This window comes from Mercenaria mercenaria, chromosome 9, assembly GCF_021730395.1.
Source record: "Mercenaria mercenaria strain notata chromosome 9, MADL_Memer_1, whole genome shotgun sequence".
Taxonomy (NCBI): Eukaryota; Metazoa; Mollusca; class Bivalvia; order Venerida; family Veneridae; genus Mercenaria; species Mercenaria mercenaria.
Window position 1 is genome coordinate 27,592,393 of NC_069369.1, and position 27,616 is coordinate 27,620,008.

General features: G+C 37.0%; 1 protein-coding gene across 2 annotated transcripts in view; it reads right to left on the reverse strand.

Annotated features, from left to right (window-relative positions):
- Positions 1–4,118: 4,118 nt before the first annotated feature.
- Positions 4,119–27,616, reverse strand: part of LOC123547847 (eukaryotic translation initiation factor 5B-like) — a 63,725-nt gene continuing 40,227 nt past the window's right edge. For both annotated transcript variants that reach the window (XM_053551090.1, XM_053551089.1), the window contains 3 exons: positions 24,482–25,391; positions 21,473–22,006; positions 4,119–13,050 (listed from right to left, as the gene is read on the reverse strand). In XM_053551090.1, the coding sequence (XP_053407065.1) occupies positions 21,476–22,006; positions 24,482–25,391 (1,441 nt within the window). In that variant the 3' untranslated portion in view covers positions 4,119–13,050; positions 21,473–21,475. The remainder of the gene's footprint in view (positions 13,051–21,472; positions 22,007–24,481; positions 25,392–27,616) is intronic.

Genomic DNA, 27,616 nt, shown 5'->3' on the forward strand with positions numbered 1-27,616 from the left:
TCCGTTAGACAGTGCGCTCAACTTTTAAAAAAATTGCCAACTTGCTTGTAAAACCTCAACAAAATTTTCTGTCGAGATAGGGAACTAAAAATGCTTCAAGGCCTTAAGGAGCCAAGAACCAAAAACTTTTTATTTAAATTTCAATAGTGACCTTGACCCACAAGCATAGATCATGTATGCAACACATTGTCTTATCATGGGGAACCTTTGTGATTGATAGGCATGGGTCAAGTGCAACACAAGCAACAACTTAAAACAAGTGAAGGAAGTATTGCCATGCAATACAAAGTCCCCTACTGGAAGGCACCTAATTTTCTCTACTGCAGTATAACATAATGAACTGATATCTGTCAATGATGCATAAACAATATTGTACTATATATTAATCCTAAAAAAAAACAAAAAAAAAACAACATCTATATAAGTCCACAAGAAACAATTAACCAGGTAGAGATAGGTCAAAATACACCTAAAAATTGCATGTAACGTGCATGTTGTACCACAGAAAAGTGGTCTCCATTTTTCTCTACTGCCACTAATAAAAAAGTTACAATAAAATCTATTTATAGTAAAACAAAAGGACGTAATTTTAAAAACAAAGGTGCCTCATGGTGGTGAACATTTGGTCCAAGTTACATCAAAATCCCTCCATGCATGAAGAAATGTTCCATACTATGTCATTCTTGAATTTGACCTTTGACCTCTAAATATGACCTTGAGCTTAGACCTAGGGACCTGATTCTTGCGCATGACAATCCGTCTTATGTTGGAGGACATTTGTGCCAAGTTACAACAAAATCCCTCCAAGCATGAAGAAGGAATGATCCATACTAAGTCATTCTTGAATTTGACCTTTGACCTATAAATATGACCTTGACCTTAGACCTAGGGACCTGGGTCTTGCGCATGACAATCCGTCTTATAATGGTGATCATTTGTGCCAAGTTACAACAAAATCCCTTCATGCATGAAAAAGAAATGCTCCGTAGCAAGTCATTCTTGAATTTGACCTTTGACCTCTAAATATGACCTTGACCTTAGACCTAGGGACCTGGTTCTTGCGCATGACAATCTGTCTTATGTTGGTGAACATTTGTGCCAAGCTACATCAAAATCCCTCCATGCATGAAGAAGAAATGCTCCAGACAAAGTCATTGTGTCTGACCTTTGGTCTCTAAGTGTGACCTTGACATTGACCTTTGACCTCTAAATATGACCTTGACCTTAGACCGAGGGACCTGGTTCTTGTGCATGACAATCTGTCTTATGTTGGTGAACATTTGTGCCAAATTACATCAAAATCCCTCCATGCATGAAGAAGAAATGCTGCAGACAAAGTCATTCTTGTGTCTGACCTTTGGTCTCTAAGTGTGACCTTGACATTAGACCTTGGGCCTGGGTTTTGCGCATGACATGTTGTCTCATCTATGGGAATATTTGTGCCAACTGATATCTAAATCCTGTTTTGCATGACAAAGTTATAGACCAGACAGGTAAAAAATCCTATTGACCTTTGATCTCAAAGTGTAACCTTGACCTTTAAGCTAGGGTACTGGGTTTGCGCATGACACGTCTCATCATGGGGAACATTTATGCCAAATAATATTGTAATTCCTTGATGGAGGACAGAGTTCTGGATCCGACAGGAAAAAAAAATTATTGACTTTTGATCTCCAATTGTGACCTTAACCTTTCAGCTAAGGGTCCGGGTTTTGCGCATAACATATTGTCTCATCATGGGGAACATTTGTGCCAAGAAAATTAAAATCCCTTCATGGATGGCAGAGTTATGGATGGGACAGGAAAACAAGAGGGCCATGATGGCCCTATATCGCTCACCTGGTTAAATGGTTGCTATGAAGATTTGCATTTAAGCTTGACCCGGGGTCATGATTTGAACAAACTTGGCAGAGATCCACTAGCAATGCTATACACAAAATATCTAAGCTCTAGGCCTTCTAGTTTATTTCTAGACATTTTTAGGAAGATTTTCCTATGTACAATCAAATAACCCCTGGGGCATGGCCAATTTGATGCCGGTGGGGGGGGGGGGGGTCATGATTTTAACAAATTTTGTGGAGGTCCTTTAGGCAATGCTACATGTCAAATATCTAAGCTCTATGCCTTCTGGTTTATTTTTAGAAATTTTTTGAAGATTTATGGATGCACAATTAAGTTACCACTGGGGCGGGGTCAATTTTACCCCGGGGGCCATGATTTAAACAAACTTTGTAGAAGTCTACTAGGCAATGTTACATATCAAAAATCTAAGATCTAGGCCTTCTGGTTTATTTTTAGCAAATTTATGAAGATTTCCCTATGTACAATCAAGTAACCCCTGGGGTGGGGTCAATTTCACCCCGGGAGGGGGGAGGTCAAGATTTGAACAACTTTTGTAGAGGTCCACTAGGCAATGCTACATGTCAAATATCTAAGCTCTAGGCCTTCTGGTTTATTTTTAGAAAATTTTAAAGATTTTTCTATGTACAATCAAGTAACCCCATGGGGCGGGATCAATGTGACCCTGGGGGTCATGCTTTGAACAAATTTTGTAGAAGTCTACTAGGCAATGCTACATGTAAAATATCTAAGATCTAGGCCTTCTAGTTTATTTTTAAAAAAAATTTGAAGATTTTCCTATGTAAAATCAAGTGACCCCTAGGGCGGGGTCAATTTTGACCCCGGGGGTCATGATTTGAACAAATTTTGTAGAGGTCTACTAGGCAATGCTTTGTGTTAAATATCTAAGTTCTAGGCCTTCTGGTTTATTTTAAGAAATTTTTTGAAGATTTTCCTATGTAAAATCAAATGACCCCTGGGGCAGGGTCAATTTTGACCCGGGGGTAATGATTTTAATAAACTTTATAGAGGTCTACCAGGCAATGCTAGATGTCAAATATCTAAGCTCTAGGCCTTCTGGTTTATTTTTTAAAACATTTTGAAGATTTTCCTACAGAAGTCTATGTAAGATCAAGTGACCCCTGGGGCGGGGTCAATTTTGACCCCGGGGTCATGATTTGAACATATTTGGTAGAGGTCTACTAGGCAATGCTTCACACTAAATATCTAAGCTCTAGGGCTTCTGGTTTTTGAGAAGAAGTTTTTTAAAGTTTTTCCTTTCGGTTGCCATGGCAACCAGAGTTCTTTGTGGAATTAAATTCTTTGAATAATTTTGAAAGGGGACCACCCAAGGATCATTCATGTGAAGTTTGGTGTATATCTGCCCAGAAGTTTTAGAGAAGATTTTTTTAGAAATTGTTGACGGACACACGACACACATCAAGCGGTCACAAAAGCTCACCATGAGCCTTTGGCTCAGGTGAGCTAAAAACTCTTTTGACCTTCGACCCCCAATTGTGACCTTGACCCTTGAGCTAGGGGTCCGGGATTTGCGCAGGACATGTCGTCTCATCATGGGGAACACTTGTGCCAAGTGATATTAAAATCCCTTCATAAATGTCAGTTACGGACCGGACACGAAACAGACCCTGTTCATGCTATGTTAACATTTGACTGCTAAGTGTGACCTTGACCTTTGAGCTAGGGGTCTGGAAGTTGTGCATGACACATTGTCTTATTATGCGCTACATGTGTGCCAAGTAATATTAAAATCCCTTCATGGATGGGAGAGTTATGGACCAGACAGGAAAAAAGCCCTGTTGACCTTCAACCTCAAATTGTGACCTTGATCTTTGAGCTAGGGGTCCGGGTTTTGCGCATGACACGTCGTCTCATCATGGGGAACATTTGTGCCAAGTAATATTAAAATCCCTTCAGAGTTATGGACCTGACAGGAAATTGCGGACAGACGGACGGAAAAGTGCATTCCTATAGTCCCTGAACCAGTAGGGGACTATTAAGCTAGGAGAAAAATCTACCTGTTCTATTTCTATGACAAATTAAACAAATGAAGGTCATATTTTGTAGTTTCTTCTCATTTTTGATCACTGCTTTTATGATGAATTTGGTTTATTGGTCAATTCCATGAATCTTGGTTAGGTATTACAAGATGCCATGCCTGTAATGATAGCAGCACAAGGAGAATAATCCAGCTAAAAACAACTTACCTCTCTTTTTTTTTGTTATCTATTGAGAAGTGAGAAAAAACACAATTGTTCACCATTGAAGGAATTTATTCACACTGACATTATGGCCCAAATGAAGAACAGATGAAAATAGCACAAATACAATTTGGTACAACAAATAAATGTAATGCCTTATCTATAATATACACCTTTTTTGTACAAATATATTGAAATGATCGGATATTAATATTGTTCAACTCTGTCAAAATTGTACAAGGCAACAGACAAAAAAAATAGAGATCTACTAACAAACAATCAATCTGTACAGTTAACTTGTCTGTTTATATACAAGCAATGACATATTATGACTCATCTGATTTGGTTTACCCCAGTTTTTAATGGGAATCTTGCCCTTTACAATCTTTTGAAATTGTAGGACATGAAAAAAGCTTTTCAAATATACCAGGTTTCCAGGTTATGAAATTTTGCTTAGAGACCAGTTTTAGAAAGCAGTCTTGCTATTGGTCAATTTCAATAATATGCTCAGAAAACGACCAATCAGCTGCCTGGACACTAAACTTTTAACCTTGGAACCACTAAGCAAACCAACATACTTGCTGTAGGTTCTCAATGAAAATCTGCAGATATTTCAAGTCTCATCCCTAACACAATTTTTCAGTTTCAACTGGGAACCACTACCCATTCTGCAGTAAGCTGACATTAGTCTTAAACTGAGCTATCACACACAAATGTTTGATTTATGTCAACTGAAAAATGTTTCCTCTTGTGGAACTTGAACAAACGTACCCCATTTATAAAATGGATTAAACTTATAAAAATGCCAAGTCTGGTTAATGCAATATAATCCTGCAGTGGTTCATCAGAAATAGATGAGAGTTTTAACTGATACTGAATATTTTCTGAAATATGCTTACAGCTTTTACGTATGGCAGTAACTTTAATATACAAGAGCTAGTTGTAATTGATGTATATACTAAAGATAATCTGAATTTTCTGTGTCACACATGTGAATAAGAGATTGAGTATTGCAGTGGAAATACAGAAGTCCCCTAATGGTGAAAAAAAAAATTACTTGACCTTCAATAGTGACCTTGACCTTTGACCAACCATGGGTCATGTGCGCGATACATTGTCTAATCATGGGAAACATTATTGTGTAGTACTAGAACAATCCTTCAATGCAATTAAAAGTAATGACGCATGAACAAATTTTTACTTGACCTTGAACAGCGACACTGACCTTTAACCAGCAAACATAGATTATGCGTTGACACATTGTCTCATCTTTTGGAACGTTTGTGTGTAGCACTAAGATAATTCATCAATGCATATAGAAGTTATGAAACAGAAACTATTTTTACTTGACCTTCAACAATGACCTTTACCTTTGACCTACAAGCATAATTCATGTACGTGTATAATCTAAATATTGCCCTCAATTCACATACCAAGTTTTATGAACCGAACTTGAAACTTTTTGACTTATCGCAAGATCCAGATTTGCAGATAGACAGAGGGCATTCCTATAGTCACCACCAGTAGGGGACTAAAAAGCACCAGACTATCAGGGAGATCAGACCAAAGAAAAAAAGTCACTTTTCTGGTATATTCATATTTACATTACCGGTATTTTTTTCAAATGCAAAATGCCAAAATCTTATCAAGCTTACCTAGTTAATAGAGATTAAATCTGGAATGACTTTAACTTGAATCAAATCTTGTTCAACATGCCCTGTACTTATAATGAATATTAAATACATTAAAAAAAAAAAGAAGAAAAAAAAAGTACAAAATACATAGCAAAAATTCAATAGTTAAATGAACTATCAAATTTCACACATTAAAAAAGCTGAAATTAACAAACGATTCCATAGGGTATGAATGTTCTATTTAACTATGAATAATTCATACTACTTGCACCAAGGATTGCGTAGAGTAAGAGAAATGCTACATCTACTGTTGTCTTTAAAGATACAGTCAAACCTGTATAGAGCAGACAGCAACAGGAGTGACACAATGTGACTGCTGCTGCATCAGGTTGAAATAAGAATAAAAATTGAGCCACACCATGAGAAAACCAACATAGTGGCTTTCCGACCAGCATGGATCCAGACCAGCCTGCACATCCACACAGTCTGGTCAGGATCCATGCTGTTCACTTTCAAAGCCTATTGTTATTAGGGAAACCGTTAGTGGATGCGCAGGCTGGTCTGGATCCATGCTGGTCGCAAAGCCACTACCGTCATCCTACGAATATAAGATGCACATTTTTTTTACAAGATTCTGGTCTTGAAGGACCGATGCATCCTATGTATGAGGATAGAAAAAGACCAAACATTTCCCCCAGACTCAAAAATTAAGAAAATTGATCTTTGTTTACACCGTATACCTCTATATTGAAGAGAATTCAAGGGGATTAAATACCAATGACTTGAGCATAGCTAATAGCCAGTATCGGGACCCGGCGTTTTAAATTACTTTTGTATAAAATGTAAAATTTAGAGCTCACGTAAAATCTTAAGATAAATAAATGCTGTTTTTCATTAAAATATATTTTACAACGCATTTCTGTAACTGATCATTAAGTTTAAACAAGACCTGCGTAAAACTATCCCGGCGTGTTTTTACACATTTTGCATTAAAATACTTGAAACTCCGTATCAGGTAGCCTGGACATCGATTATCTAATCTTCAAACATAATTTTGATAGTTGTCTATAATCCTCTTGTTCATCAAGAAATTCACGCCCGAGGCATTTAACTTATCTTACACCTACTGTCACAATCTGCACACACTTAACCGTTTAATCATACCCGGAGGCAATTGTAACATATGCATGCGAGATTTTAGACTGATCCAATATGATCATAGTCACTGATCCGTAATAATCAAAACAATTTGCAAACCAGTCTTAAAATTACGTCATTTTACCTCTAGGTGCCAAAGTGTACTTTCGTTTTCACTGGCGTCAATATTCATGGAGTGATCAGAGGATGCGGCAGTTTAGTGCTTACACAAAGTTTATGCTTTTCAATTTAAATACTTGCACAACATGCAAAAACATTGACAATGATTTAGCAAAACCGGCGAGTTCATAGAAACTAATGCGAATTTCGGACAAACATAAATTCGGATAAGTGATAAGTGGGTAGAAGCATTTTTCCAGAATTCTGCTGATATTTTTTCACTGCGTCCTATACATGAGTGCAACCTATAATCGGCCGATTATGGTATGCTGGTTTTCTCATGGCGTGGCTCAAATGTTAATCTGAGAAGTCTTGATGACTGGCTGCTTAAAGCAAGTGGCTGCTTAATACAAATGGTCACTGAGGCAGTTTAAACTGACAAAAATGAATATATTAAAGACCTTGAATTGCTTTATACCTCTTCTCATTCTATCAACATAATCATAAAGTAATAATTGGCATTTTCTTTCTTCAGAAATTAATTACCTTTAGTTAGAAAAAATCAACAATACTTTAATGTGACAAACATTGTATTTTAAATTTCTTTGCAACAAAAAACTATAAGGAGTATTCCAAAATATGGTATTTCTGAAACACTAGGATATTACTTTTGTTTGTTTGTTTTGGGTTTAACACAGTTTTTCCAACAGTATTTCAGTTACCGGTATGTAACGGCGGGCAGTTAACCTAACCAGTGTTCCTTGATTCTGTACCAGTACAAACCTGTTCTCTGCAAGTATCTGCCAACTTCTCCACATGAATCAGAGGTGGAGGACATGTCTTGATGTCTTTTATCAAACTGTCATGGAGAACATATGCCTCGTCCATGGCTCCAACTCATGACCCTGAGATCTGTAGATCTGCACATTCCTTATTGAGCTAAGCGGGCGGGCTAGGATATTACTGGAAAGGTTTTTGCATTAACAAGTTATAGAAGTACATATACCTACAGTTGCTGTCATTATTGTATAAATCAAATACAGACACTCTAGAAAGTTACATATTATAGTAACAACAAAGGGAAGTAATTATGTAAAGAAATTGTAACTTCACAAAACAAATTTGCCAAATAAAAAAAAGTGATTGATCAATGCATGTCAAAATTAATTCATTATGTTTTTAACGTAACAATTATACTCTCGTACTTCATTATAAAATCACTTAAATGATACCTGAAACATGATTTTCCTTCGGTTCACTAAATTCATGTGAAATTTCTGTAGTCCAGAACAGTTTAAAAGGTTTGTAAAAGTCACTGGTGATTTTGGCAACAGACTCATTTGACGCTACTCGTGTTCACTTACATGAACAGACTTGTAGCTTTAATTGACCTCTGAAATAACTGAGATAAAATCAAGACTAACATGGTGTTATATATTAGCTGCTTTCTAGTTTAATAGATGAATAATAGTTACATATCAGTACTAACTTTCAACAAGAGCACTGCCTTGCAGGTGCAGACGCTCATCTGATTTTTTTGTCTCTGTATAATAGAAATATTGTCCTACTCATGATTTTCCAAGTCCAAAAGGGGCCATAATTCTTGCAAAAAGCATGATGGAGTTATGTTTCTTGCTATACAGAGTCAGCTTATGATGGTGAACAACTGTTGCAAGTTTCACAGCAATAGCTTTGATAGTTTAGGAGAAAAGTTAATCTAAACATAAAACTTAACCAAGAAATCTGATATTTTCTAAGTCCAAAAGGGGCCATAATTCTTGCAAAAAGCAGGATGGAGTTATGTTTCTTGCTATACAGAGTCAGCTTATGATGGTGAACAACTGTTGCAAGTTTCACAGCAATAGCTTTGATAGTTTAGGAGAAAAGTTAATCTAAACATAAAACTTAACCAAGAAATCTGATATTTTCTAAGTCCAAAAGGGGCCACAATTCTTGCAAAAAGCAGGATGGAGTTATGTTTATTGCTATACAGGGTCAGCTTCTGATGGTGAACAACTGTTGCAAGTTTCAAAGCAATAGCTTTGATAGTATAGGAGAAAAGCTGACCTAAACACAAAACTTAACCAAGAAATCTGATTTTCTAAGTCCAAAAGGGTCAATAATTCTTGCAAAAAGCAGGATGGAGTTATGTTTCTTGCTGTACAGGGTCAGCTTATGATGGTGAACAAGTATTGCAAGTTTTAAAGCAATAGCTTTGATAGTTTAGGAGAAAAACTGACCTAAACACAAAACTTAACCAAGAAATCTGATTTTCTAAGTCCAAAAAGGGCCATAATTCTTGCTAAAACCAGGATGGAGTTATGTTTCTTGCTGTACAGGGTCAGCTTATGATGGTGAACAAGTGCTGCAAGTTTCAAAGCAATAGCTTTCATAGTTTCAAAGCAATAGCTTTGATAGTTAAGGAGAAAAGTTTACCTAAACATAAAACTTAACCAAGAAATCTGACATTTTCTATGTCCAAAAGGGGCCATAATTCTTGCAAAAAGCAGGATGGAGTGACGTTTCTTGCTATACATGGTCAGCTATTGATGGTGAACAAGTGTTGCTAGTTTCAAAGCAATACCTTTGATAGTTTAAAAGAAAAGCTGACCTAAACATAAAACTTAACCAGGCAACGCCAACGCCGACACCGACGCCGATCAAGTGATGACAATAACTCATCATTTTTTATGCCCCCGAAGAGAGGCATATAGTTTCTGAACTGTCTGTTGGTCTGTCAGTCTGTCCGCAATTTTCGTGTCCGGTCCATATCTTTGTCATCGATGGATGGATTTTCAAATAACTTGGCATGAATGTGTACCACAGTAAGACGACGTGTCGCGCGCAAGACCCAGGTCCGTAGCTCAAAGGTCAAGGTCACACTTAGACGTTAAAGGTCATTTTTCATGATAGTGCATTTGTGTCCGGTCCATATCTTTGTCATCCATGGATGGATTTTCAAATAACTTGGCATGAATGTGTACCACAGTAAGACGACGTGTCGCGCGCAAGACCCAGGTCCGTAGCTCAAAGGTCAAGGTCACACTTAGATGTTAAAGGTCATATTTCATGATAGTGCATTGATGGGCGTGTCCAGTCCATATCTTTGTCATTCATGCATGGATTTTAAAATTATTGGGCATGAATGTGTACCACAGTAAGACGACGTGTCGCGCGCAAGACCCAGGTCCGTAGGTCAAAGGTCCTAAACTCTAACATCGGCCATAACTATTCATTCAAAGTGCCATCGGGGGCATGTGTCATCCTATGGAGACAGCTTTTGTTTTTCAAAAAATCAGATGAGCTAAAAATGCATCGCACTAACACAGAATGTTGATAAATATACTGCACTGTGAGTTGAAATATCCCCTGCATGTTGTCCATTGCCATTATAAATTTTATAAATTATTTCAGAAAGTAAGGATTTTCTTAAATTATTGGAATTTTAACTGTTGCTCCGGGAAGATCAAATGTACATAATTATATTAACTACTGCGATATTAAGCTACCAAAACAGATATATATGCACTGTGTTGCAGCACTTAGGCCACTACTGACAGTGATTCCGAACATTACAACTGTACTATTCATTGCTACAGGTCAGCGTGCTTATACTAATTTATATCAAAACTATTCCATTTTTTGTATGCACACAAACAACAAAATTGATTTTATGCAAGTGAAGGATGACAGAGTTCAGACATTATAGTCATCTTCTGTTAGAGTGTCAAAAAGAAACACTTGCCCAAACAAGATATTGAACTTCTGACCTCTAAATTCATTCTTGTGCTCCACTTGGGTAAACAAGTGACAAATAACTAGGCAATCTTGACCTTGTAGCTAGCCATTAAGAAAATACGCTCTGCACATTGTCTCCATGTGGTGAACATTTCTGTCAAGTTTCTTTGAAATCCTTTCGGGTGTTCAAGAGTTACAGAGCAATGACCTTTGACCCCTAAGTGTGACCTTGACCTTGAAGCGAGCCATCCAGAACATGCCCTCTGCATGTCGTCCCGATGTGGTGAACATTTGTGTCAAGTTTCTTTGAAATCCTTCGAGGGGTTCAAGAGCTACAGAGCGGACACGAAATTGCTAACGGACGGACGGACACTGTGGGTATAACATAATACGTTCCCTGGGCTTATAAAAATCATGAAAATATAGACATTAACAAGTATAAAATGGGCGACAATTTTCCCATCATTAGATGCTTAATGAGATAACAGATAACACCAAAAATTGCTACAAAGATAAAGGGGTGTAACTTTGTGAATAGGCAAAACAGAGCTATAAAGCCTTTGCACTGCATTTCAGATGGTCACAGTGAACAAGTGTGTGAGGTTTTAATGCAACCCCATTTGTGGGTACTGAGATAACAACTTACAGACAAAACTTAACCATATTCGGAATGCAGGTGCTGATGCCAACACTTGGATGAATGCAATAGCTCTACATATCCTTCCATTAGTCAAGCTAAAAATCTTTTATGTAACCAGTCAAGACAAAACTCTTCTCTAGATGCATAAGCAGTCAAGGAAAGTCTTTTTCTCCAAATACGTAACCAGTCAAGATAAACATTTTCCTCTAATAACATGTAAGCAGTCCATTCCAGTCAAATATATTACTTATGCCATTCAATAACACATAGTATTCTTTGCAACTTCCATATAATTAATAATGTTGAAATCTAGTGTAATGCTAATAGTCTTGTAAAAGTGCCCGAGTTTCAGTTATGACTAACATCTTTAAATATATCTGTCGTTTTCATGAATATAATTCATGTCAGCCCCAACTCGAACCTCAACTGGGATAAATACCCATTTCTTGCACTCAAATTGCATCTTCTGATTCAGCTCCAGAGCAAAATACGCTACAGTTAAAAGAAAGTAGGCACTGACTTGAAACTTGATTTTGCACATGTCATCAATGCACTTTTAATACATAAATTTACTAATTCTCTTTATATATATAGACAAAACACTGACAGCCTGTTACATAAAATCCATACGCATGCAATATCACCAATCTAAGATACAGGTGCTTAATGAAAACTGGTAAAAAATGGTAACATATGTATCCACTTTTTAAGCAAAAAGGAATCACAGATATCAAAATCCATTTTAACAGAAGTATGCAATTCAAAAACAGACAGCTTTTATTTTAATTCATAAAGGGATAGAAACACTTGTAGTTGTAATCTACACATAAGGATTCACTATTTATTTACTAATTAATTTATAGCTGGCATTAAAATAATAAGGGCTATGCCTGTGTCCAAATCTTGTTCACTGTAAATCTTTTAACACCTTTTCCTGACTGTTTAGAGTACTAATTACTGCAAGGAAGTATATACATAAAACTAAGATACTGATGGACTTTGTTTGAAAAAAGCAAGAATCAGAAAAATTGACTCAAAATATACAATTTCTTGTATTATTAGGAAATATATCAGGTTACATATTTACCCTTACCATGCTGGACACGTCTGATTCTGCCTTTACAACCAGTGTAGATCATGATCAGCCTGCACATACGTGCAGTCTGATCATGGTCTGCACTGTTCGCTATTCAGTCAGTATCTTTTTGGTAAGCACCCCTTTTAACTGTTAATGGTAATGTCCAAACTGAAAGATGGACAAGTACATTATAAAGAAATTTAGCACTATGGGTTAAGGTGGCAGACCAATAATGACAATCAGCATTTCCTTTTCCATTATGAGTTCTCTGTATATGTCTTTAGCTTCTTCTTGTTATGAAAGAATAATTTTCTATTTCGGTTTAAATAAATACAAGAATATGACTGTGATCACAAAAAAATTGACAACTTTCATTACCAGTTCGCTTCCTTATATTATTTTGTATCAGACATTTAGGCCATGGCATGCCAGAGAGACAATACTGCTCTATATCCTCTACTCATTCTTAGGCATTAATTTCCATAAAAATGTCTACACCTATTCAACTGAAAGTGTAATCAAAGAATTATTGTTTCACTGAAGAAACAGTTCGTCTCTAAAACAAATGTCAGAAAAAGTCCAACTCCATCTGTAAACTCTTCCAACTTCAGGTAGTGTAACTCAGAATGCTACTGTTCAGACCTGAAAAAGAAAAACAGATTTCAATTATTAAACTGGCACGGCATAAAAACCTGTCACCTATCTGTCTAATATATCTGGCAACCTTTGACCTTCAAGATTTCTCTTCATAGTACTCTGCAAAAAATAACAAAAGCTAGCAATTTTGGTATTTTGCAAACACAAATTTACATTTATTTTCCATATTGAAATCTTATTTGTTTAAAATCAGTATTTAGCCCTTCTACAGCAACATTTCAGTTTTGTGGTCAGTCAATCTAAAGAATGTTCTAGAAATTAGTATCAATAAATTTCCCCACTTAAATCAGATGTTTAGGTCACATTACAGTGTACTTGAGAAAATCATATTTTGTAAACTTTTCATGAAAAATATTTCTCTCACTGAAGAACCAAATCTAACTGTTTCGTGATTTACATTCTGAGCCAACTGGTCAGGATTTCCAATTACAGTTCAGGGAATGCCCCTCCTAGGAGGATAATTTAAAGGTCAATAATGCTTTAAAGTTTTATCTTGAAAACAGATGAAACAGCTATGTTTTGCAAAATTACATTGTTAGAAAAGCACTTCTTTTAATATTGCACATGTACTGTTATAGTTACAGTCATAAAGGGAGGTAATAAAATTAATAGATTCAATAAAACATTGTAGTATATTATGTATTTTATGTTCATAATGGAAAATGTGGCAGCCACATTTTAAACAAAGGCATTATGGGCCTTTAACTCCCTGGGGCCGAAATGCAACTATAGGCGTCATATTTTCTACCCGTCAGGCCTCGACACTAACTGTCATACTTTTTTGGTCGAATATTCTGCAAGAATTAAGAAATCTTTAAAATCAATGTAACTCGGTATTTAATGTAGCTATTACATTGTCGTTGTTGAAAATAGATATCCTGGAGGAACCTCCAGCTTTGAATAATGGGTGTCCCTCGCTAGAATTTGGGGTCCTCGGGATCCCGGGACACTGTTAGTGTCGAGGCCTGACAGGGGTAGAAAATATAACGCCTATGGTTGCTGAATTTAAACTGAAGCAAGAAAAGAAATAAATACAATATAAGATTTAGCAGTTATTGCTCTCAACTCACAATAACTGCTAAATCTTATATTGTATTTATTTCTTTTCTTGCTTCAGTTTAAATTCAGCAACAACCAATATCAGTTGTTACAAAATAAAGTATATAAACTATTGCTGAATTTAACTAGAAAATGCTTTTGCAAAAAAGCGCATGTCTCCCCCAATGCAAAGTCCTACAGGCAAGAAGTCAATAGGGGTCAGGAGTGAAAGTCAAAGAGACACTGATGGTTGGCTGCAATATCTAATTGGCATGTCCAGTCAACCCGCTAAATTTCAACACTCTTGGCCTAGTGGTTCTCAAGTCACTGTTCAGGCTCCTGTGACCTTGACCTTTGATCAAGTGACCTCAAAATAAATAGGGGTCATCTACTCTGCATGTCCAATCATCCTATTAAGTTTCAACATTGTAGGTCAAGTGGTTCTCCAGTTATTTCCAAAAAATGATTTTACATGAACAGGCCACTGTGACCTTGACCTTTAATAGACTGACCCCAAAATCAATAGGGGTCATCTGCTCTGCATGTTCAATCATTCTATGAAGTTTCAACATTCTGGGTCAAGTGGTTCTCAAGTTATTGATCGGAACTGGTTATCAATGTTCAGGCCTCTGTGACCTTGACCTTTAAAGGAGTGACCCCAAAAACAATAGGGGTCATTTACTCTGCATGAACAATCACCCTATGAAGTTTCAACATTCTGGGTCGAGAGGTTCTCAAGTTATTGATTGGAAATGGTTTTCAATGTTCAGGGCCCTGTGGCCTTGACCTTTAACAGAGTGACCCTAAAATCGTTAGGGGTCATCTACTCTGCATGACCAATCATCCTATGAAGTTTCATCATTCTGGGTCAAGTGGTTCTCAAGTTACTGACCGGAAATGGTTTTCAATGTTCAGGCCCCTGTGACCTTGACCTTTCACAGAGTGACCCCAAAATCGTTAGGGCTCATCTACTCTGCATGACCAATCATCCTATTAAGTTTCAACATTCTGGGTCGAGTGGTTCTCAAGTTACTGACCGGAAATGGTTTTCAATGTTCAGGCCCCTGTGACCTTGACCTTTAATGGAGTGACCCCAAAATCGATAGGGGTCATCTATTCTTCATGACCAATCATCCTATGAAGTTTCAACATTCTGGGTCAAGTGGTTCTCAAGTTATTGATCGGAAATGGTTTTCAATGTTCAGGCCCCTGTGACCTTGACCTTTGACGGAGTGACCCCAAAATCAATAGGGGTCATCTACTCTTCATGGCCAATCATCCTATGAATTTTCAACATTCTGGGTCAAGTGGTTCTCTAGTTATTGATCGGAAATGGTTTTCAATGTTCAGGCCCCTGTGACCTTGACCTTTGACGGAGTGACCCAAAAACAATAGGGGTCGTCTACTCCAGCAGCCCTACAACCCTATAAAGTTTGAAGGTTCTAGGTCAAATGGTTCTCCAGTTATTGCTCGGAAATGAAGTGTGACATACGAACGGACGGAAGGACGGACGGACAGGGCAAAAACAATATGTCTCCTGGGGGAGACATAATTCTAAACAAGAAAAGAAATAAATATGATTGAAGATTTAGCAGTTTTGGTTGAGTACTGTACATCTTCATCCTTTCATACTGGAAGGATCCCATGTGTTGGTGAGGGACACCAAATTCTACAGGTAGGGGGCCCTCTGGGACACCACAAAAAAAAGTTAGTGTCAAGGCCTGCCTGTAGCGTCGATATCCCGACTATATGTGTGTTATCAGGACTCCGCAGGAAAGCAATTGACGAGTATAGTCGCGGCATCGAGATCATGCTGATTGCATCACATACTTGTTGATTTTGATAATCCTGACAAAAGCAAAAACTATTTTGCATACTGGCTGTTATTTCTTAGATATTATAATTATCAAATGTGCTAATATTTAGTTCCCGTGTTAAAATAAATGTTTGTAATTATGCAGTCATGTAAAGTAAATAAAAAAGACAAACTCCACAGTCTTTCGTTCATACTGTATTTCAAAAGAATAAAATAATGTCGTCTGCCAAAGATTTTTCTTAAAATGAAGAAAATATTAATTATCATGCTGATTCTGACATATTAGTTCCGGCGGATGATGACTCCGACGATGGAATTCCATTATCAGAAAAATGAATGGTCGGAAAATGTTAAGTTTTAGAAGGCTTAAACAGTCAGGGGTGTAACTGTTTTAAGTTATGTAACCTATTTCAGTTACTTTTTCAAACATTTTATAACCTGTATTAGTTATAAAATATAGTTAACTCAGGTAAATTATTCAAACAAGAGCTGTCAGTGGACAGCGCACTCGACTATTCTCAGTGCTTGATAGTATAATATAAGCAATGAGTAAAACTTTAACATTACAAAAGGGGCCATAATTCAGTCAAAATGCTTGACAGAGTTGCCTCCTCCTTTTTACGGACTGGGGTCATGATGGTAAACAAGTATGCAAAATATGAAAGCAATATCTCAATGGACTTTGAAAATATTTGTGGTGGTACGTAAACTAACATTTATTCTAAGTCGAAAAGGGGCCATAATTCAGTCAAAATGCTTGATAGAGTTGCCTCCTCCTTTTTACAGACTGGGGTCATGATGGTAAACAAGTATGCAAAATATGAAAGCAATATCTCAATGTACTTTGAAAATATTTGGGGTGGTATGCAAACTTTAACATTTGTTCTAAGTCGAAAAGGGGCCATAATTCAGTCAAAATGCTTGATAGAGTTGCCTCATCCTTTTTACAGACTGGGGTCATAATGGTAAACAAGTATGCAAAATATGAAAGCAATATCTCAATGCACTTTGAAAATATTTGAGTTGGTACGCAAACTTTAACATTTGTGTGACGCTCATGCTCATGCCGACGCCGGGGCGAGTAGGATAGCTCACCTATTCTTCGAATAGTCAAGCTAAAAAGTCTTTTTGCTGTTCTCACAAAGTGACCTTTAAAGTGAAATTAGTAGCAAACAGTGGTTAATCGAATTCTCTTTTAGTCTGAGCATGACCAGATAAGCATAATGGGATATTAAGAGTTTTATAGCTTTAAAACTTTTGACTAAAACTTTTACTGCATAGTTGGAAAGATAAAAGGTCAAGGATTCAGGAAATAATTGCATTAGTCTCATTCAAAATGAGGAATTGGCACAGGAGGGCTTTGTAATATTTTATGATAACTGAAACAAGTTAAGCAATAACTCAAAATGGGTTATAAACTGCGATAACTTGAAACTGTTACACCCCTGACTGTTAAATATTCGTACACTTACATTGCATACAATACAGATGGAAAAAGAATAACACAACAAAACACGTTTTATAAAATAGCAAAAAAAATTGTGTAAATAAACCCATGTTTGTAAATTTAATAATTCTTCAAAGATGGGTGTAAATATTACAACTTAAACTGTCTCAGCGCGTGTCACGTAACATCTGTGTAATGTTTAGATATAGATTATACATCAAAATCGCACAAAAACGGGTGTAAATTTTGAGTAATGCCGATGTAAATATTCTGTGTTAATAATGTATTTCTATTTATTGGAATTTAATGTGTTTACATGTGAAAGAAGTAAAAAAATCAGAAATGTTCAAACATTTATTAAACGCAATAGGTGTGTTAAAATTATGAATATTTCAAAGTGAAAATATTCGATTTGGATATAAGTTACGGACAAAATTGAATATAAAAATATTTGTTCAAACCTCGAAGATTTTTTAAGTTTATTTAAATTTAAACCAAAGTTAGTAATATTTCTCTGCAAGATATCAATTGACTGCATACGAGTGTGATAATGATAAGATCAGATAATGTTCTTCGACGTCTGGTGGTAATTCTTATCTTGCTGCAGCAGGTATGTTACGATACCGGCCTCAGGGAGTTAAGTGAAAGTCTAAACAGAGATTGATTTTTGTCAAGCATTTTGTCTCCCCATACCATTTCATTTAAATGTACAATATCTGGCCATTGTACAAAAGCGTATTTGGAGATAGACAAAAAGAAAAGTTAAACCTTGTTAGTGTTAATGTGAGTGTTAACAAGAATTTACATATTAATTGCCCTATTGACCTAGTTTTATATTACCGTAACTGTAGAATTTGTATTGAAAGTCCATTCTATTAGCTTACACAGTCACATGATTAATTGAGCCACGCCGTAAGAAAACCAACATAGTGCGTTTGCGACCAGCATGGATCCAGACCAGCCTGTACATCCGTGCAGTCTTGTCAGGATCCATACTGTTTGCTAACAGTTTCTCTAATTGTGATAGGGTTTGAAAGGGATCCATGCTGGTCGCAAACGCACTATGTTGGTTTTCTCATGCCATGGCTCATTTTGTGGCATTTTTACATATAACAAGCTAGCTGTTGGAGGTAATGATTTTTCTTGATGGTTGTTTCCGTTTGTCATTCAGTATTAAAGAGGCATACCCTATAACTTGGTGCACCCGAAAACTGTCCGAAATTGATTTACTTACAGAGAATTTATAATTTTACATTGGACGACACCCATTCCCAGATTGCTGGACCTTATCGTTCACCCACAATTCTCGTTTTTCTGTCATTTTGCTTTTGGGCCACCGCAACTCTTTCAACGTGTTTATCCGGGCGTAGCAGTTGAAAGGGGGTAGGTAGCAAGCTAACAGGGGTACTGTTGAATAGATATTGGAACACTTTATTGTTCTTACAAAAAACCTTTCAACAATTATCGGTCTTACTAATGTAAAATTTAAATCAGATTTATTTCTTGCTGTTGTACAAAAAAAGGTGGATAGCGATTTATTATAAAATGTACAATATTGCTGTTTACATGCCTAAAATGACATTTTTCGCTGCAAGTTCTTCTGTGAAATTTCATTAATTTGTTATTTTAGGTTCATTTAGCTAATACTATAGGTTCTCTGTATCTACTCCCCTCGTAATAGGGTATGCCTTTTTAAACAATTATTGTATGATAATGTGGTCAATATCCTACTTTATGAACCTGATCAATGTGATATCCACCCAGGCCAACATGAATACATCCCCTAAATTCGTCACCTCAACGCAAGAAGTGGATAACTACATTGTCATAAAGAAGGACTTATTCACTTTTTGCTCTAAGGTGACACCTTGATCTTGCTTGTCCAGTATTATCATACAACTAGAAGATGCTTTTGTAGAAAAGCGCATGTCTCCCCCAATGCATAGTCATATAGGCAAGAAGCAATAGTGGACAGGAGCAAAAGTCAAAGAGATACTGATAGTTGGCTGCAATATTAGGGATCATCTACTTGGCATGCCCAATCATCCCACTAAGTTTCAACATTCTTGGCCCAGTGGTTCTCAAGTTATGAAATGGATACAGTTATCCATGTTTAATCCCCTGTGACCTTGACCTTTGATAGGGTGACCCCAAAATCAGTAGGGGTCATCTACTCTGTATGTCTAATCATCCTATTAAGTTTCAACATTCGGGTCAAGTGGTTCTCAAGTTATTGACTGAAAAGAGTTTTCTATGTTCAGGCCCCTGTGACCTTGACCTTTAAAGGAGTGACCCTAAAAAACAACAAGAGCACCGCCTTGCGGGTGCTGACGCTCATCTGATTTTTTTTTGTGTAATAGAATATTGTCCTACCCATGATTTTCTAAGTCTAAAAAGGCCATCATTCTTGCAAAAGTAGGATAGAGTTATGTTCTTGATGTACAGTGTCCACTATGATGTGAAAAACTGTTTGCAAGTTTTAAACAATAGCTTTAATAGTTTATGAGAAGTTGACTTAATACATAATACTCAACCAAAAAATGATTTCTAAGTCAAAAGGCAATAATTTTGCAAAATGCAGGATGGAGTTATGTGTTGCTGTACAGGGTCATGCTTATGATGTGAACAATGTTGCAAGTTTCAACGCATAGCTTTGATAGTTAACGTAAAAAGTTACTAAACATAAAACTTAAACAAGAATCTGATATTTTCTAAGTCAAAAAGGGGCCATAAATCTTGCAAAAAGCAGGACGGAGTTATGTTTCTTGCTATACAGGGTCAACTTATGATGGTTATCAAGTGTTGCAAGTTTTAAAGCAATAGCTTTGATAGTTTAGGATAAAAGCTGACCTAAACATAAAACTTAACCAAGAAAACTGATTTTCTAAGTCCAAAAGGAGCAATAAATCTTGCAAAAAGCAAGATGGAGTTATGATTCTTGACGTACAGGGTCTGCTTATGATGGTGAACAAGTATTCCAAGTTTCAAAGCAATAGCTTTGATAGTTTAGGAGAAAAGTTGACCTAAACATAAAACTTAACCAAGAAATCTGATATTTTCTAAGTACAAAAGGGGCCATAAATCTTGCAAAAAGCAAGATGGAGTTATGTTTCTTGCTATACAGGGTAAGCTTATGATGGTGACCAAGTATTCCAAGTTTCAAAGCAATAGCTTTGATAGTTTAGGAGAAAAGCTGACCTAAACATAAAACTTAACCAGGCAACGCCGACGCAGACGCCGACGCCGACGCCGACAACCGCTCAAGTGATGACAATAACTCATCATTTTTTTTCAAAAAATCAGATGAGCTAATAAGGGTCATCCACTCTGTAAGTCCTATCACCCTATGAAATTTGAAGGTTCTAAGGTCAAATAGTTCTCAAGTTAGTGACTGGAAACAGATTTCCATGTTCTGTCCACTGCAACCTTGACCTTTAATAGAGTGACCCCAAAATCAATAGGGATCATCCACTCTGCATGATCAATAATCATGTGAAATTTCAACATTCTGGGTCAAGTGGTTCTAAACTTGCTAAGTTACTGACCATAAATGGTTTTCCATGTTCAGGCCCCTGTGACCTTGATCTTTAATAGGGCGACTCCAAAATCAATAGGGGTCATCTACTCTGCATGTCAAATCATCTCATTAAGTTTCAACATTCTGGGTCAAGTGGTTCTTAAGTTATTGATCGGAAATGGTTTTCCATGTTCAGGCCCCTGTGACCTTGATCTTTATCAGGGTGACCCTAAAATCAACAGGGGTCATCTGCTCTGCATAAACAATCATCTTTTGAAGTTTCAACAATCTGGGTCAAGTGGCTCTCAAGTTATTGATCGAAAATGGTTTTGCATGTTCAGGCCCCTATGACCATGACCTTTATTAGAGTGATCTCCAAAATCAATTTGTTTACAAGAATATCACCTTCTATCGATCTTCATGTGAACAGAGAGATAAGGGTCATAAAATAAAAGGATTTCTCAACCTGGAAAAAGCGATATATATACCTTTGGCTGCATCCTACATAAATATCACTTATCACAAACTGATAAATCCACATATCTGCCTCTATATGAGAAACAACTGTATAATATCACAACATACTTACTGACTAGGCATGGACTTTGAAATGTTCCTTTAACTTTTCCTCCTCTGTAAATAGTTCTCCACAAATATTACAGTCTAATTTACTGTCACCGCTGTTTTCATTTACTTCCCCCGATTGTGACTGGTCACCAAACTCGGGATGCATTTTTTTCACATGTTTCTGTAGGTGACGAAATGATTTCCCACATACTGGACAACTGTCTAAATTCACTTCTTTTGTCTCTTCCTTATGAATATTTTTCCGATGACGTATCATGTTTCCATGTGATTTGAATGATTTATTACAAATGTCACAAACGTTGTCTTTACATTCCTTTGAAGTATCTGAAATATCTTCTACTTTCTCAGCAACAAGTTTTTCTGCAACAAATTTTTCTGCTGTATATTCCATACCATCCTCAGCCTCTTCTGCCTGGAATTCAAATTCTTCCGGATACTCGCCCTCTTCCTGAGGGTACTCGCCCTCATTTTCCGCATACTCGCCTTCTTCGGGTGGGTATTCCCCTTCTTCTGGGTTGTACTCACCTTGTAATGTCTAAATAACACAGAAAACATCAAATCAATTTGTCAACAAGTTAGTAAAGCATTTTAGTAGAGCTTAGTCACATGTTAAAGGTTTTGTTTTGGTAAAAGCCTCTTAGAAGTTGGAGCTTGAATTAAGCTTTCAGAGTTCAATGAATAGTAGAATATAGGGGAATTTGATCAGGGCCCCCTTTTATAGTGCTAAAGAACTGAAATTCAACATTCTGCTTGTAAGTACAAAGAAAGCAAGACATCAAGAACAAAACAGACCCCAGATGATGTGGATCTGGAGAAAAGCGAATTTTTAACAGTATATCAGCCATTTTGATTTTTGATTTGAGTGAGCTATGATGTCCAAGCTGCTGTTCACTCACATGAAAATGCGACTGCACTGCAATTTAAAGAAATTCAGACGCTTCCAACTGTAATCATAGTGCAATGCATTACTGGCTACTTTGAGGAAGTCCAAAAATCTGAGATAAAAACTAGTATTTTGTATTTGCATGTTCATAAATAGTCTTTAATTAGGTATAAATTTCACTTGCAAAAAAGTCATGAAACCTCATCATGCAATTTGATTTTTAATGGCATTTTGCAAACTTTTTGCAGTCTTACTCAAACCCTGCTATTCTATTCAATATTCATCTGAACTTCTCTAACACTTCAAACTGCATAACTCTCACGTTTGCAGATTTCAAACTCCATCTAAGATTTAGAAAGCTTTCATGCTAGGAAGCTATCTTGCTGGCTTGCAGAAAGTGAGTGGTTCTACCCATATGTCACCTATGCCTGAAATAATGCCCAGAAGGCAACTGTGGCCTTCCTCCACCATAAATATTGGAACATTGTCTTATGCAGTGTGAATTAAAAACAAGAGGGCAAAGATGGCCCAAGGTCGCTCACCTGAGAACACACCATAACAGTGTAAACATGTTTGACCTAGTGATTTCATGGAAACAAATATTCTGGCCAATTTTCATTAGGATTGGACCAAATAATGTGGTCTCTTAAGTTTAAACAAGAATTTTATTTGATATGACCTAGTGACCTAGTTTTTGACCCCAGATGACCTATATTCGAACATGACCTAGATTTCATTAAGGCAATCATTCTGACAAAATTTCATGAAGATTAAATGAAAAATACAGCCTCTATGACATACACAATGTCTTTCTTTGATTTGACCTGGTGACCTAGTTTTTAACCCCAGATGACCCATATTCGAATCTGACCTACATTTTATCAAGGCAATCATTCTGACCAAATTTCATTAAGATCAATTGAAAAATACAGCTTCTATCTCATACACAATGTTTTTCTTTGATTTGACCTACTGACCTAGTTTTTGACTCCAGATGACCGAAATCTACCAAGATTTCATCAAGGCAATCATTCTGACCAAATTTCATGAAGATCAATTGAAAAATCTATCGCATACACAAGGGTTTTCTTTGATTTGACCTGGTGACCTAGTTTTTGATCCTAGATGACCCGTTTTTAAATTTTACCTAGTTTTCATCAAGGCAATTATTCTGACTAAACTTCATGAAGATCAAATGAAAAATACAGCCTCTATTGCATACACAAGGTTTTTCTTTGATTTGACCTATAGACCTTAATCTTTTACACCCGGATGACCCATATTCAAACTCTACCTAGATTTCATAAAGGCAATCATTCTGACTTAATTTCATAAAGATCAATTGTAAAATACAGTTTCTATCACATACACAAGGTTTTTCTTTGATTTGACCCTGTGACCTAGTTTTTGAACCCGAATGACCCATATTCAAACACAACCTAGATTTCATCATGGCAATTATTCTGACAAAATTTCATTAAGATCAATTGAAAAATACAGCCTCTATCGCATACACAAGGTTTTTCTTTGATTTGACCTAGTGACCTAGTTTTTGACCCTAGATGACCCATATTAAAACTTGGCCTAGACTTCATCAGGGCAATCATTCTGACCAAAATTCATAAAGATCAGTTGAAAAATACAGCCTCTATCACATACACAAGTAAATGCTGACAGACAAGACGACAGACAGACAGACGCCGGACATCAAGCGATCACAATAGCTCACCTGAGCATTGCTCTGGTGTGCTAACAAACCAGCAAGACAGGTACACAGAGATATTTAACACTAAATTCAATAACAAGAACTGTTGGAGGCCAGTAATGTCTAACTACTCAAGTTTTAATCTATTTCCATCAGTAGTTACTGAGATATCAGCTTACATATAAAAATCCTACCTTGAAAATGGGGCATAGCTTTGTAAAGAAACAACAAAGTTATGTACATGGCATGTCAGTTCATCACAGTGAATATGAGTGTTAACTTTCAATCCAAGTCTGCAAGTGGTTACTGAGATACACATGACATACAAAAACTTAACCCAATAGTGACACCAAAGAATGGGCGAGTACAATAGCTCTGCATATTCTAAGAATAGTCGAGCCAAGAAGAACCTTGAAACAAACCTTTTGTTTTTCCTGAAATGCTCCACCGTCCTCATCCTGAATATTCTCTTCCATCTCTTCAATATCTTCCTCCTCCTCTTCCTCCTCATCATAGGGTTCTTCATTTAAATGTGTTTCATGATGTGACTTCATTTCAGTTTTCCGCACAATTTTATTACATATTAAACATTTTGCCATTATTGGTCCAATCATTAAAAAGTTTTCCGATGTCGGGGAAGCAGTTCTTTGATATGGCTGATGCCCTGAGACAGAAGGCCCTTCTCCATGGCCTTGCACCATACCAGGCCCAGTTAAATTTGGAAGAGTTCCATGGATTCTGTTATGCCCTAATTGGGCCATATTTGCACCCATTTCCTCTTCTGAATTATATTCTTCCAACTCTTCATAATCCTCATCTTCTTCATAATCTTGTGGAAAATCCTGACCCATGGCAGGGTGAAAATTCTGTGACACCCCAAACCCCTCAGCATACATATCTTCCCCTTCCCCAAACTGTACCATACCAGCATTAAGTTTTCTCATATGGGCTTCACGCATTGCTTTCAGAGTTGCTTTATCTTCATCATCAAGATCCTCTTCATCAAATTCATCTTCATCATCCTCAAAATCATCATCTTCCATTTCTTCAAAATCATCTGCCTGACTGTCTCGATATGGTCCATGATGCATCAGTCTCGCTGCTGCCATTTCCGAACTCTCAGAGACTCGCGTTCTCTGGACAGGAGTGACCTGACCAGATGGCCCAGACTGACCTTTTTCTTTGGGATACTCTACAACCCAACTCAGTTTTGATGACAGCTGTCCCAGTTTAGCCTGTATTTCTCTGTCAGCCTCAGACATATTTTCAAGGTGTTTAGCTTTGGTCATCTGAATGAGAGTTTCTGTGTCAAGATTATCTATACTCTCTAACCTGAAATTTAAAACAATAATTCAGAAACAATGTTATTATATTTTCAATTCTAACGCGACCAGCAAATAACCTACATACGTGTAGAGCAAAATCTATCTCGGGTTATTCTGCAATAAACCACTCGAGTGCAATGATGTCATCTGATCCAGGCGCGTAGCACGGTCGTAAAAAATAGTTACCACTTTTTCTAACACTTTTGATACTAGTTTGTCATCTTAGAAACGAAATAATAAGTTCCCAAGTGTGATTTATTGTAGAATAACCCAAGTTTTTCGTTCTTATGTGAAACAATATATCACTCAGGCCTACGCCTTCGTGATATATTCTTACGCATAAGAACTCAAAACTCGGGTTATTCTACGATAAACCACGTTTGGGAACTTATTATTTCTTAATTAAAGGGCAAAATTAGTTGCTCCACTATCATGATCCCTGCTTGCCCTAAGGATTGTTTAAGATCACATTCTGGTTTTCAATACATATGTTTATTCAATTGACATATCATACTCGGGCAACATGTCGAGCCCGCCAGCTGTCAAAAGGACTACAGCGACAGAACTGATTGTGGCAAACATTTCTGCCAAGTTATTTAAGAACATCTCCATCCATGGCTAAGTTACAGCCCAAACAAGAGAAACTGCATCAACTTTTGATCTTTGACCCCTAAGTGTGACCTTGACCATTCAACTACTTAAGCCTGACAGACTGTCTCATTGGGGCAATTAATTGTGCCAAGTTACTTCAGAAACCCTCAATCCAAGCTGAGTTACAGCCCGGACAAGGAAAACTGCACCAAGTTTTGACCTTTGACCTCTAATTATGACCTTGACCTTAAAGCTATCAATCTGGTTGTTGCACATAACACATCATCTTATCAAGGCAATCATTTGTGCCAAAGTTTTTAAGAATCACTCAGTCCATAGTTGAGTTTAACAGCCCGGACAAGCAAAACAGCACCAAGTTTTGACCTCAAAGTATGACCTTTACCTTTAAGCTATCAATCTGGTTCTTGCACGTGACACACCATGCCAATGAGGCAAACATATGTGCCAAGTTATTTAGGAATCCCTTGATCCGTGGATAAGTTACAGCCCAGACAAACTCGGACGGATGCACACACGGACAGATGAAATGCGATCACAAAAGCTCACCATATGACAGGTGAGCTAACAAATCAAGATGACTTAAAGACTGAACTGAAGGAATTTGGTAGCGGGTCACATACAGAAGTAGTCTGATTATCATGATTATTGTGAAAAAATTTTAAATTCAGGCCAGCCATTTGGGAAGAGTAGATTTTCCACAAAGCCTTATACACGTCTAGGGATGCACTCACACAAAGAAATAATTCCGGACAGCAAGCCTCTGTAACATGATTCTGAGCGAAGTGTTACAGATTTCATAACGACTGTTATCGAAAGCAGGTTGGCACAGGGCCCTCTCTACATTTTGGGGGATTGGGGCCAGGGCCCTTGGAGGGGGGAATTTCGCGTCGTTTTCAAGGGAGGGGGGAATTCATTCTGGAGATATGACATCTGATCATAACCCCTTAAATTAAGGTCAACGGAGTAATACAGATATCAAACTAATGTGAATATATCTGAAGTATTGTACAGAACATAATCTATTAAAAACAGGCAACTTTTATTTTCTTTTATTAAATCAGTTATGTGATATCCAAGCGAGGTTCACATGTCGTCATTATCGGTAGCACTAGCAGTATCCACGGACATTGTCTAAGCAGCAGCCGGAGCAGGGCTTCCCTTCATCGTATCTACCTGATTGTGCATGTCTGGCCCTGATGAAACAGCGGTGTCCGTGACAGTAGTTTGTTTTTTTGAGAGCATCTGCTTAAAAAGCAAATCTTTTTTGCGCATTTCGCCCCTGTTGCATCCGTGATCTTTTTACGGTATGATGTGCATTATACGACATTTTTTTTTCAAAGGGAAGTAACTTTGCATAAACGCATCCCGGGAACTGAAAAACGCGTGTATTATACGGATCAGTAAAACCAGGGGTTCCACTAGACCTGGAAACCCAAGAGTCCCAGGACCCTTGGGTCCAAATTTTGAAGGGTCCTTTTTCAAAATACAAGAGTCCTGCCCAAAAACATCGATACAATTGACTATATTTTCTTATAAAGTAATACTAAGTAATTAATAGCTACTAAAACCAAGAACATGTTACAGCATAATAACATAATAATAATTTCTGTTTCAGGTCAT